This window comes from Epinephelus moara, chromosome 14, assembly GCF_006386435.1.
Source record: "Epinephelus moara isolate mb chromosome 14, YSFRI_EMoa_1.0, whole genome shotgun sequence".
In the NCBI taxonomy this organism is placed as follows: domain Eukaryota; kingdom Metazoa; phylum Chordata; class Actinopteri; order Perciformes; family Serranidae; genus Epinephelus; species Epinephelus moara.
The window spans coordinates 40,463,361-40,477,107 of NC_065519.1; the positions used below are offsets into that span (position 1 = coordinate 40,463,361).

Below are 13,747 nucleotides of genomic sequence, written 5' to 3' on the forward strand. Positions count from 1 at the left end.
CCCCCTGCTGCGCCGCCACACCCATCTCAGCGCACCTCGGTCTGCCAAACTACCAAACTGAGTGCGCCTCGGGTTGCGCTGCTCGAAACTAGCTCTGCGCGGGGTTCGCCACCCTGCGCTGCGCCGGTAAACTAGAGCCCTTAGGCTTGTCTTACCTCACTGAAGGCTGCTAATAGCTAAAACTGCTGACAGAAACTAAGCCAGAGACAAGCATAAATCATTTTGTAAGTTAGCTTGTCACTAAAATGAGGGATTAGCTGGTGTCTGTCTAACAGTGCACTGCAGCAAACAACATTACTACTGCTTCATTTGTTTTATATTTCTCAGCTTCATATTAGTATCAGGATAGTAAATTTAGTCAGTGGAAAAAGACAGAGCTTGATTGTCATTGGATATAAACAGCTAACTTGATGTTTTGTGTCAGTTTATGTGGCTAAAATTAGCTTAGCTGGCTAACAGTATAGGTTTTCCCAGGCTGCTCACAGGAGAAATGTTTTCTCCCTTCCATTCATGTTTGGTTACAAAATGATGTAAATGCAACTTTAAAACATCAAATCTGTATTTCTACCATTCAAACTATTAGCTATTAACAGGGACGTTTAGAGCTACTTACTGGGAGAGGCGGCAGGTCAAAATGGCGGAGCTGTGGCGATATGCTTTGATGTCTCTGTGAGGTGTTCAGAGGCAAATGGAAATTCTGGTGTCAAACACAATAAGCTTTAAAAATCAGACTAAATGTGATTATTTATAGGCACAGCCTAGTGTGTATTATATGACTTATTTTTACTGATATTTTGACTGTTTAACAATGGTGGCTGGCAAATGCTATATTCTGTGCTATATCAAAATGTATCGTATAATGCGATATTGTGTTCATACATTACAGTTTTTTTCCCCAAATCGTGTGTGTGTGTGTGTGTGTGTGTGTGTGTGTGTGTGTGTGTGTGTATGTGTGTGTGTGAAGATATGTGTTTGTGTTTATGCCAGTTGTCTACAAGGGGGCTGACAAGCTGAAATACAGATAATCCAACCTAGGCTTGAGATCATTTGGAAACAATGTCACCATCACATAATTTATCTAACAGAGAGCACTGACAAGTCGATTATTCAGCTTCAATATGTCCAGCTCGGTTTGTATCTTGGATATAATAAAAACAAGCAAACAATCTACAGGATTTGTATAAGGATTGTCTCTGTTATGCATTTGTGTACTCTATTATATTATTTGTGTAATATCATGACTTTTCTTATTACTCCCTGCCAACTGTAATCTGTTTCACTTCTCGTCATATTACTTTTCTACTGTATTCTACTAGTTGTGATCCAAAATCTACATTCACAAAAGTGCTGGCTTTGTTGGAGGTGGTAGAGTGAAACGGAGGGAAGAGCCTCTATCAGCTGGCGTTTGAAAATCCTCTGTCATGCACTGGACTAATCCGGTGACAGCAATCTCTGCGAATGGTCCAATCTGCAAACACCACCTGCCTTGCAACAACCATATGCGCATACTCTGAGGGGAAGAGACAAACATCTGACAGATCACTGCAAACCAATACAAACACATGTACAAAAATAATGACCTGGGGCATAACATTACTCGGAATAACTATGCTTACATTATAGTTTCTCCTGACAAAATCAAAGTAATGGGGATATTTCCAGCTGTGTAATGTAAGCATATCCATCTTCTGAAGTATCTTGCCGCTTTTGTAACGTGCATGTGCAGCACAATGAATACCAAAATGAATCAGCTGGTGTGATTTTTTCAGTGTATTTTAAGTCAGTAGTGGGGTGATGACAAAAGCTCAAGGTTTTGGGATAACAGTACTATTATTGCTGAAACTGTATTAGTAATTAGTTACACAACTCATTGCAGGAAAAAGTAATAGTATTACTGTAACTCATTACTGGTAATGCATTACTGCCCAGCACTGCACTTAACTTTACCACTCTAGTCATTAAGTGTCTGCAACTCACAGTGCGAGACTGGGTCCGCTTGATTATTATCCGAGCGTACGCTGGAGTCGCATCAGCTGATCGGAGTTAATTGGTGACTGATGAAGTGGATATAGTGCCGGGGTAGCAGACTAATCCTGTGGACCCATCATTAGAATATTGGAAACAAGAGAGCTACCATGATGTTGCTAGATTAAGAAAGTGGTGGGGTTATGTCCCCCGTGTCCCCAGATTGCTGGTGGACCAAACAACACAAGGAAATGCTCATGAAGACGCATGTGGTCAAAAACTTAAGAACACTTAAGTCCTTTCACCTGATATTTTACTCAGTTGTTTCTATGCTAGACAGCATAATCACTGTCTTTCCCCCCCTCTCAGGTGATAGCAGAGACGAGTCCTGGCAACAATCGTCAGACTCTCCAGGAGCTTCAGCAGGAGAACCTTCTGCAGACTCTGCCATCTGGTCCATCTCTCCCCAAGTCCAGACAACGCTGGTCCCAGCACCATCACCAGGGTGTCCTCCCCCCACCTGAACCTGAGGAAGACCCTGAGCTTTTCATCCTGGACCTGAGGAACTTCCCAGAGCTGGCTAATGCAGACATGGGCTCACAGAATCCCAACATCCAGGTAGGGGATATCCAAGTGGCAAGAAGTCAAAATATTTTGTACTAATTGTATCATCAGAAGTAGTATTAGGTCACTTTTCTCATAGCATTAAGGGTTCATATCATCACTGAAGTGCAGGTGTTCCAGATTAAGTCATCTTCCTTCACTTTCTTCTCAGTATTTGCTCTCAGCACCATGTATCTCCCTCTGGCTCCATACATCCCATCTCTGTGTACAGCTGGTTTGAGTCAGGACAGCGTCTTAAGTTACCATATGCAGGACCTTTAACAGTGGGGCGCTCCAACTTGTCCATGAACCTCAGACATCTACACAGGGTTTGGAGAAATAAAAGAAAAAAAGTAAAAGGGGGGAAAAAGTGAAAATATAAAACATATGAGAGCAGAATATAAATGGTCAAAAGGTCATTTTTAAGTGCAACTGTAAAGCCAAACCCTGGTGGAGTTGGCTTTATAAAAAAAAAGTGTTAAGACTTGTGGAGTTGATTTAAAGAGAAATGATGATGTTACTCTGGAATTCACTGCCTGGTCAACAGAGTGAGAGATGCATGACATCCTGAATTTAGTAGAGACAGAACAAAGCCTATTTTGCGCCATGTCAAGTACAATACATGTACAAGTAAATTACTAAAAGACAGTCAATGCTGTACCTTATTATTCCATGTTTCTTTCACATTATAATTTAATACAACATTGTATGATGTATGCACTGTTTACACAAGTGCACAAAACTAAAAGAGATAGCCTATAATAAATTAACAACACAGCTATACAAAATAATAATATGGTAAAGTACTGAGTGTACCTTTAAACTAAAAATAAGGTTATATATAATCAAGAACAAGAAGTACAGAAGAAGTTATTAGTGTGAGTGAGTTTGGTGAATAATTCTAAATCTGATGATGCTTTAAATTTAATCTTTAAAGATTCTAGGCACAATGAAAAAAGAAAAAAGTTGTATTTGAATTGTCATGACCTGGGATTAACCATAGATTGTATAAGATAATGCCCCTAGCTAACATGACATCACCCTGTGGTTTGTGGACTGCCTTTTTGAAGCTTCTAGTTCGGCATTTTGGCTGTCTCCATTCTGGATTTTTGGAGCCACAGGTGAACATATTTGAACAAGAGGGTGGAGCTAACCCTAACGATAGGTGCTGGCACAGTGCATTTACAGCTATGGTGTGAATGCTAATGCTAATTGTCACTATCAAAAATGGCTTAAAACCATTCAAACCAAAGTAATTACTGAAAAAAAACTGAATATCCAACTCCTTAGGGGGTCTGAACAAGACTTTTTAAACAAACAAAGAGTTATAATCAACTTTCATAAACTGATAAACTAAACTGAAACACCTTTACTCTGTATCTGGGGTTACACCAACCAACATTGTCGCCGTGATAGCGAGGGTTAGGGTTAGGGTTCCATAAATGAACAGTATCCACCTGTCCCTCAAGGTGGCCCAGGCCCTTAATTATGCTTCCCCCCCAGTGCAATTAGCTATAGAGACCAAACCCAGGCTGTAAATATGTTTATTGCTGCTGTGAAGTTGGGCAATTTATGATGGGGGTCAGTGGGGATTGAGTCACTCTTGGAGCCAGCCTCAAGTGGCCATTCAGAGAACTGCAGTTTTTGTGACTTCTTCATTGGCTTCATTTTTCAGCTCCAGAGGTTGCTGCTAATACATAATACAGAAACACTGCACAGCTCCACAAGTAGTGATGTACACTGTTAACCCCAATATTTTTTAATGTGGATTACACAAACCGAGCTGATTCTGCCATACATTATGACATCATCCATGCAATCATCTTTGGAGATTTCACTTTTCTAATAGATTTGAGCTTGCTCCTTCTTTGAGTAGTGGCTATAACATTAAAGTAACTTTTAAGAACCTGTAATAAAGGACAAGCTGTGGGTAGGTTTTGCTGACACAACAAATAAAATGAAACCTATCACTTTGAGTACCTGCTGCTCATTCTTTCATTACAGAAAGGGTTGGTCTAATTTTCCAAATATTATTCACGAAGTCAAACTGCAACTTATTTTGACTTGTTGACTTTGATTTTTGTGCTTAAACCTTTACTATCAACAGAGCCATTTTTGACTAAAATTAAAAAAAAAAATTGTCTGGATCCGCAAAACATATTGAGTAAAATCATGATAACAGACTAAAAAGACGTCAAAAATAGCCTATTAACATTACTGAATGAGCATTCATTAATATGTTTTAGCACAAGGTGGCTATTCAGCAGTGGGCTATTTATTAACATTTGGTAAGAGTTGGTGGTTAAAGCAAATAATCTGTCCACCCATTATGTATGTCTCTATTTTCCTCCAACACTGTTTTTGGATTTGGAGTCCATAGCTAGCCTCACTAGGGAGATTCAAGACTAGCCACCACTCATTTGGACAGGACCTCAGCAACATTGAGAGGTAAAGGTGCCTAGCAGTAGACATAGTTGACAAAATGTTCAGAACCTTTTTGTTTTTGTTTTTTTTTTTAATCTGTGTATAGCTTCACATTTTACAATTTTTAGGCCTACAATAATGATAAATAAAAATTAAAATTTATATATTAAAAATATAAAAAAAAAAAATTTAAGCCCTATTGATTTCCATATGATTTTTTAAAGCCACTGGCGAGGGACTAAAGAGCCACACATGGCTCCACAGCCACAGGTTGCCTTCCCCTGGCTTAAACTATGCATAATGCCAATTTCTAAGCATAAAATCGTGCTTGAAATGTGCATACATTTAGAACCACTTTTGACCAGGTGTACCAACAAACTCCTCTTGGCACACCAAAACAGTCACTATCAATATGATAAAACCATCAATAACCTTAAAGTACAGGTACACAAACCCCAACCTCTGATAACCATGTAGATTGTAAACTTATCATTCCTGGAGCCTAACCCCTAACTGTGTACGAGCACATGGATAGAACAGGTGATACTTATAATGTTCATTCCATAATGTTTTGTGTGTGCATGTTTGATAAATACCAATTTTCCTGTTCGTGAAGAAAGTTCCTACACACACATTTAGAAGTGGTTTGACACATGCTTCGATAAATAAGGCCACTGGTTTCCTTAATGTGGGTAAGGAATCAATAAAAAACACTTGTTAACACAGCTAGAATTATGCTGGAGAAACCAGGCAACATCGCAGCAGGGAGGAGGCACAAGAGGAAAGACTGTTACAGTATATAACCCTGTGCCCAAAACAGCCAAATCAAGGCCAACTAAAACTGAAAGTGTAACTAAAAAAAGTACATTTGTAAAATCCAGACACATGGTTCAGATCAGTCCAGTGTGGTGCAGCTGGCATATTCTAACCAAACGAGCAACAAGTTGTAAATGGATTGGGCTTTATCCAGCCAGTAACAATTCATTTAAATATGCCTGGAAAGGGCCCACTGTTGGGGATTGTTGTTGATACCATGGCCTGTATGATGCTTACATTGCTACTGCTGTACATAGCCATGGAGAGTAGTATTAGCTCCAAATTGTATGTATTTTTGTATGGCACACAAGGACACACAGTCCAGACTCACTTTATTCATATACTGTTACCTTGATGAATACAGAATAAGAGACATGTTTACCTTTATCCTCTCCATTCTCTGATAGTCAGCATCATGTTCTTCAGCTGCTGCTTTGTCTTTATAAACTGTTGCTGTTGGAAACATCAGCTACCTGGGTTTTGTTGAGACCTGTGCGTGTATGTGTGTTTATGTACACGTCCATGTGTGAGAGAGTAACAGAGATAATCAGAACTCGCTATCAGTTCATCTTTCCATCCCGCTATATTCTTCATGTGTCTCAGTCCCTTCCCCCGCCGCACAATAACCCTCTTTCATAAAAGGCGACTACACTTTTAATCTCATCTTCAAATAAACAGACTTCTCCTGAGGCGGTGACATCACTCCCCTCATCCTGTCTGAGAACTTGTACCAACCTGTAAACATGCTGTACTAGTGATGGGCAGGTTACACTGAAGGGGTAATAAGTTACTTTTTAGAAATTACTTCTTTAAAGTCATATACAAACCCAGTTCCAAAAAGGTTGGGACGCTTTGTTAAATTTGAACAAAAACAGAATGCAATGATTTGCAAATCTTTTTTTTTTAGTTGAATACAGTATAAAGATAATATATTTAATGTTCATACTGATAAACTTTATTGTTTTTTTTGTAAATATACACTAATTCTGTATTTGATTCTGCAATATGACTCAGAAAAGTTGGGACAGCTGCAACAAAAGACTGGGAAAGATGTGGAATGCTCAAAAAACACCTGTTTGGAACATTCCACAGGTTAATTGGTTACAGATGTTAGTGTCATTAATGGGTATGACAGGAAAAACTCAAAAGACTCAATTATTCACAAGCAAGGGTGGTCACTTTGTGAAAATGTGTGGGCAAACAGTCCAGCAGTTTGAGAATGACGTTTCTCAACGTACAAATGCAAAGAATTTAGAGATTTTACCATCTACAATATTTAGTATCATTAAAATCGGGTAAGGTAAATGTAAGGGGGAAGGCTAGAAAAAAAATGCTGAATGGCTATGACCTTTGACCCCTCAGACTGCACAACATTTAAATGAATTTGACTGAATTACGGATATTACCACCTGGGTTTAGGAACACTTAAGAAACCATTGTCAGTGAACACAGTTCGTAACTGTATCTACAAATACAAGATAAGACTCTACCATGCCATGTGAAAGCCAAATATCAACACCATCCAGAAACACAGACGACACCTCTGGGCCTGAGCTCATCTGAGATGGACTGATACAAAGTGGCAAAGTGTGCTGCGGTCTGACGAGCCCATGTTTCAGATTGTTTTTGGAAATCATGGATGTCGTGTCCTCCGGGCTAAAGAGGAAAAGGACCATCCAGACTGTTATCAGCTCAAAGTTCAAAGCCAGCATCTGTGGTATTATGGAGGTGTGTAGTGCCCATGGCATCATGGGTAAGTTGCCCATCTCTGGAGGCACCATGAATGCTGAAAGGTACATACAGGTTTTGGAGCAACATATGCTGCCATCCAGATGATGTCTATTTCAAGGATGTCCCTGCTTATTCTAGCAAAACAATGAGACACATTCTGCATGCGTTCCAACAGTGTGGCTTTGTAGGAAAAGAGAGCACAGGTACTAGACTGACCTGCCTGCAGCCCAGACCTGTCTCCTATTGAAAATGTGTGGCCCATTGTGAAGCACAAAACTGAGGTTGTATATCAAGCAAGAATGGAAAAAGGTTTCACTTTCAGACTTCAACGAGTGTCCTCAGTCTCCAAACTCTACTGAGTGTTGTTCAAACAAAAAGGTTATGTAACACAGTGGTAAACATGGCCCCTTCCCACCTTTTTTGAAAACATGTTGGAGCCATCAAATTCGGAATGAGTGGAGATTTGCAAAACAACAATAAGCTTAATCAGTTTGAACATCAAATTTCTTATCTTTTATCTTGTGTTATTGTGGTTTTTATTTACATTTAACACAGTGTCCCAACTTTTTTTGTAGTTTGTTGTACTTATTACTTGGTATCAAAAGAAAAATTGACATACTACAACCTGTTTTGCCAGCTCCTGAACTGAAGAACTGAACTGAATCCCCTTTATCAGAACAATAATTGATCTTACAGGAGGAATCAACGATCAAGCTATTGGTTTGCATAACTAAACATTACAGCCTCCAAAACCTGATGAGACACAGAATACAGTATACTGTATTGTCGTATTTTAAAGAGAGTCAAAGCAGAAGAAGATAACATAGTTTATAAGCTATCATCCACTTTTCTAAAGCCCTGCTCCACATAACAGGTGTAGTCTGAAGAAAACTTTGAGACATGAGTCCATGGTACAAATACTTCAAATTAGCTAGATCGCTAACTGACTGAATGGCTTGTTAGCATATTAGTGTTTAGCTTGTCAGCTACAGTAGTTCACTGACCTAAGCTAGCTCTGCAAGAAGTCGCTATGTTACCTATGTTATACCATACGTTTGCAATGTTGCATGGATAAACTTTGCTGTGTCACATATTGGTTTGACCAGGGCTTAATACAGGTCAAACATACACTGCTCAAGAAAGGAAACATTTAATGGTCACAGTATAACACAAGTCAGTTAAACTTGAGGGATATTAATCTGCCCATGTAGGAAGCACAAGTAATTGTGAATCAATTTCACCTGCTTTGGTGCAAATGGAAGTGACAACAGGTGGAATGGAGAAGCAAAAGCAAGACAACCCCCACAAAGGAATGGTTTTGCATGTGGCAGACACAGACCGTTGCTCTCTCCTTATCGTTCCTGACTGATTCTTCTCTAGTCTTGTGTTCTGCTAGTGTCCTTGTCACTTCTGGTAGCGTGAGGCGGTACCTGCTACCATCAGGCTGCACAGGAAGTCCAGATCCTCCAGGATGACACATCCATTTTGTTCCCAACAAATTATATAATGTACATCAGTTAAGATTTTCAACTTGAATAATTCGTTCATCAACATCTGATGTGTGATTTAGGTGTTTCCCTATTTTTTTTGAACAGCGTAATAAAATCCTAGAAGCTGTCTCCTTTTATTTTTTTTGAAGATGAATGAGGCGGCTGATGGAATCATTAAATTCCCACTGCTTTAAGGTTATGCTGCATTTGTCATTATGTCCTGTTGGAATTTACTGTGACTTCTGTGCAGAGTGAGGCTGCTCTGTCATCAGTGTTATTTGACAGTTATGTGTGAATGCATTTTGTAGGGCCATTTATGGCAATTATCCACTTCTTAAATTACAGAAGCATTAAGCTTGATGTTGTTACTGTTGGCTGCTGAGGTCACTATATGTTGGGCCATTGAAGCAAGTTGCTGAGGGTAGTGGTTTTATAGGTCCATATAACATTGTGCTAAACTTTTACAACTTTCATCGAGTCAAAGTGAGATCACTCTGACACTTTAAAGAATTCCTTTTGCATGATTGTCAGTCACTGCATGCTGCACACATACGTATAAACAGTGTTGTAAGTATTTTGTGTTTCTTTCAGGTGACCATCGAGGTGGTAGATGACACACAGACTGAGACGGAGGTGGAGATGGACCTGGTCAAGGAGGGTCAGCGTAATGACTGGTCGGTGTCATCTTCAGAATGGGCCAACAGCCACAAGAAGCTGTTCTGGCCATTGTTTTGGGAGTACCCGGAGCAGGTGGAGAATGGGTTGGAAAGAGCCAGTTTGGAGGAACAATCTGAGGACTACAACTACGACCCAGAGGAGCCCGTTCTGAGTGGAGTCGGGGGAGACTGGCGTGGTCACTGGAACAAAGACTGGGATGCAAAGGATAACTACGGTAAAAACACAATGTAACAAAACGGTACAGCTTTGACTCACACAGTATGAGGCTAGATAAAATTAATTTAAATCTAAAGCACAGTGAATTGTGACTTAACCTTGATGAATGTAATATAACATTTTTAATCATTATTAGAGATTAGAGATGTCTTGAGCCAATCCCAAGGGTCAGTACTGGGGCCTTGCCGGGCATATTTTAACAGATCATTGTCAACTAGATTTGCTTGAAATTAGCCTACAGCAGCTAGTGTCCAGATTTTGCAACCCTGGCTGACTGTCAGGGACTGGATCTGAAGGCTCAGGTTTAGAATCTTTAGATATCACATATTATTAGATTTTGTCTGCCAGCTGTCAACACCACCTAACCCAGACTGGAACAGACCTGGTCCAACTTGGTCCAATCAATCCTCATGCCCAAATCATATTCAGAATCGCCTCAACAGTCATATTGTGTCATTGGGGCTAGCAGGAATGGGACAGCACCCCACATTCACTCTGTCACACCAGTCCTTCTTCAACGTAAAACACACGCCTCCTCTCCTTGTCTCTCCAGGGCCCTTTGCTCTGTCATATCAGCATATAGGAAAAGAGTTACCTGGTTACATGGTACTGTCCAGGATTTAGTTTTGGTGAATCAAAGGATATCACACTTTCTGATGTCTGTTGGAAACTGACGCAGCACAGAGGTTGAAAAAAATAAAAATAAAACCACCATTTGTAGTGACACGGGTTCTCTTTCAAAACACGTTGATTTGGCAGCAGAACATTTGGATGCCTTTAGTGTTTGCTTGACAGACTCAATAAAAGAACATTGAAAACATTTCAGAGAGCGGATGCACCTTCCCCCCTCCAGCCCCAACACAACAGAGAGATAAGGTTTCTCAGTGGCGGTTTTGCCAACTGTAGAACTTGCTGCTTGTATAGAAAGCTCTGAGTTTTTAGATGCTGTTGTTGCCTTATCACTGCTGAGTGTGTGTGTGTGTGTGTGTGTGTGTGTGTGGATGGTGAGGGTCAAATAGGCATGGGCATGTTGGCAGCGGGCTGTCTGAAGATGTTTTTGTACTGTTGACTGTCTGATTGAGAGGGCTAACACACACACACACACACACACACACACACACACACACACACACACAGTCTGTCCGCCATGACNGCATGGGCATGTTGGCAGCGGGCTGTCTGAAGATGTTTTTGTACTGTTGACTGTCTGATTGAGAGGGCTAACACACACACACACACACACACACACACACAGTCTGTCCGCCATGACATGATTTATGACAGGGTCTGCTCCTTCAAGGCTCACTACATAAACATGTCAAAGGCACACACTCACAAAGGATTCCTCACTCAGAGCCAGTTCACTGTACTGGCTTTGTTCACTGGGTTGAGAAATTTAATATTTTGAGTAGTGCATAATGTGCGCATCAATACAAATGCATGGTTTACCAAATACAAATATGGAAACATTAATTTGCAGCTGCCATGTTTAATCTTCATGTTGATCTAGCATAGTTCATTGGATTTTTAATAATCAGCATTCAGACCTGAAATACTTCCATCCTGATTTATTTGCTCATGACAGCTTATGACTTGAAGTGGACTCACCCCAAAAGCCTTAAAAACAGCTTTTGCTCGGACATTTAAAAAAACACATGTGCTTTTAATGTGGCTGATGCTGTCAGTCTGTAGATGGGTGATCAAGCCTTTTCATGGTCTGACATTTTGATGCATGACACCACCTCCATGTGTAAGATGAAATTTATTGGTAGAACCTTTGTATTGACACAGACCTGGAATGGGCTCTTTCTTCTTTCCTTCTGCCTGTTTTCCTTCTCTCTCAGCTCTCCCCTCTGCAGGCCTCAGCTTCTCGTGCAGAAATGAGTCCAGTATGGCTAACCTGACGGCAATGCAGCCATGCTAAATTAACAGCTCCAAGTGAAAAGGGATCAAAGAAAATGAACTCTGCTTCCATTATCCACCCTCATACATTTTGCTGTTGCTGTTGTTGGTTTGAAAAAGCATCTATGGCTGTAATAGAAACACTTGCTGCACATGAGTCAGGAAACATCACTGCAGAGCATCACATCCCAGTATTAATCAAAGAAATGAAAGCGTGCAGTATCTGTGCAACATTTCACCAATCTAACCACCCTTAAAGGGGCAATAAGCTAAATCATTTCACCGCTAGGTTCGCTGTTGTGCACTGCCTGTAGAGCAAAACAAAGTGTGTCATGAGCCACTCCTCCCTCTACCTCTGCTCTCCAACACCCCCCACCCCCCCACTCGCCTCGTCTGTGCCGGCGAGTACCGCAGCATCTCCATGGACTATCACATCCAGACGGTCCCGGTGTTTCTTCCGCAGGCTCCGCTTCACTCAGCTTCACTCTGCTTCACTCAGCTGCCCGATATACCCGCTGCTTCTTCCCACATTAACCTGAATAACAAACCAGGGCTCGGTGCTCCGGTTGGATCCAAACGGAGAGCCGCTAGCTGGAAAGCTAGCGGAGGCTAACTAGTTGTGTTGGCAGCTGAGTGAAGTGGAGCATGAGGAGGAAGCACCGGTTAGCCCCGCTTTCACTGCAGGCAGATTCACTCGCCACAGGGGCGAGGAAATAAAACCTAAACAGCCAACTTAGTTTAGCAGTTAGCGATGTCTTTCACTCACTCTCGGTCTCTGCTGTGTTTACCTATTTCCCTGCTTTCCTGTTAGCGTTAGCACTACTCGGCTGCCACACTAACGCTCCAACTCCAACTGAGCCGGGAGCCGGGCTCACGGTCTCACGGAGAAGAGTTGGAACGTTAGCATGGCAGCCGATTAGTGCTAACGTCCCCACGCTTCTCCGCCAGGCTCAGTGAGTCGGAGCCGAGAAGCGTGGGGATGTTAGCGTTAGCACTAGTCGGCTGCCATGCTAACATTCTGGGAGCTTGCTTAAGCGTGGGGACGTTAGCGTTAGCACTAGTCGGCTGCCATGCTAACGCTAACATTCCTCTCTTCTCCGTGAGACCATGAGCCCCCGGCTAACATTCCTCTCTTCTCCGTGAGACCGCTCCCGGCTCACGGAGAAGAGAGTCAGGAGACCGCTCCCGGCTCACGGAGAAGAGAAGAATGTTAGCGTTAGCTCCCAGAGTTAGCACTAGAGCTACTACCGCTACTGGAGTAGCTTACAGCTATGGAGTGCTTCTACCAGCTCTTCTAGTCACTGAGCCTCGCCTCCATTTCAGCAAATATATTGCATTTATTACAGGTACCATCATCATTGAAGTAGGCAGGGGAATAGCTAAACACAGCCGCCAGGCTGCCCGCTGGGCTACATTTTACAATGGTAATTGCAAATGTTAACTGGGCTGCCGGGCTACTCACCTAACACAACCGTAACGCCTGACCCATTGCTGGGACCAAGCCGCTCACAACCGTAACGCCTGACCCATTGCTGGGACCAAGCCGCTAATAACTCAAGCTCCGGACATTAGCCCATGCTACGATTGTAACATTAAATTTAATTGAATCGACATAGCGACATGTGCCTAACGTTACTGTAACACTAATTAAAACAGACATTTGACTTTATGTTGTACCTGTCCAGAAGAAGAGCTAGTTTCGAGTCAAACTGTAGCCTCTTTAGCTCTTGCAGTGCCCTCCACCTTGGAAATGCAAGGCCAATGTTAATCCGAGTTCTGTCCCTTTCTTTATCCGACAACTTCTTCGCCGTCTTCAGGTGGACATTCTGCTGTCTGCCATTTCACTTCGAAAATACGCGCTGCCATTGCTCACTGGCTGTAGCCTTTTATAGGGAGGGAGGGCCAAGGGCTCGTGGGGGGGG

The 13,747-nt window shown here is 41.7% G+C and overlaps 1 protein-coding gene across 1 annotated transcript in view; it reads left to right on the top strand.

The window, feature by feature from the left end:
* The window catches only part of ism2a (isthmin 2a), a 46,301-nt gene that overhangs the window by 13,716 nt on the left and 18,838 nt on the right, over positions 1-13,747 (top strand). The window contains exons 2-3 of the mRNA XM_050061975.1: positions 2,335-2,583; positions 9,621-9,921. Of these exons, the coding sequence (XP_049917932.1) occupies positions 2,335-2,583; positions 9,621-9,921 (550 nt within the window). The remainder of the gene's footprint in view (positions 1-2,334; positions 2,584-9,620; positions 9,922-13,747) is intronic.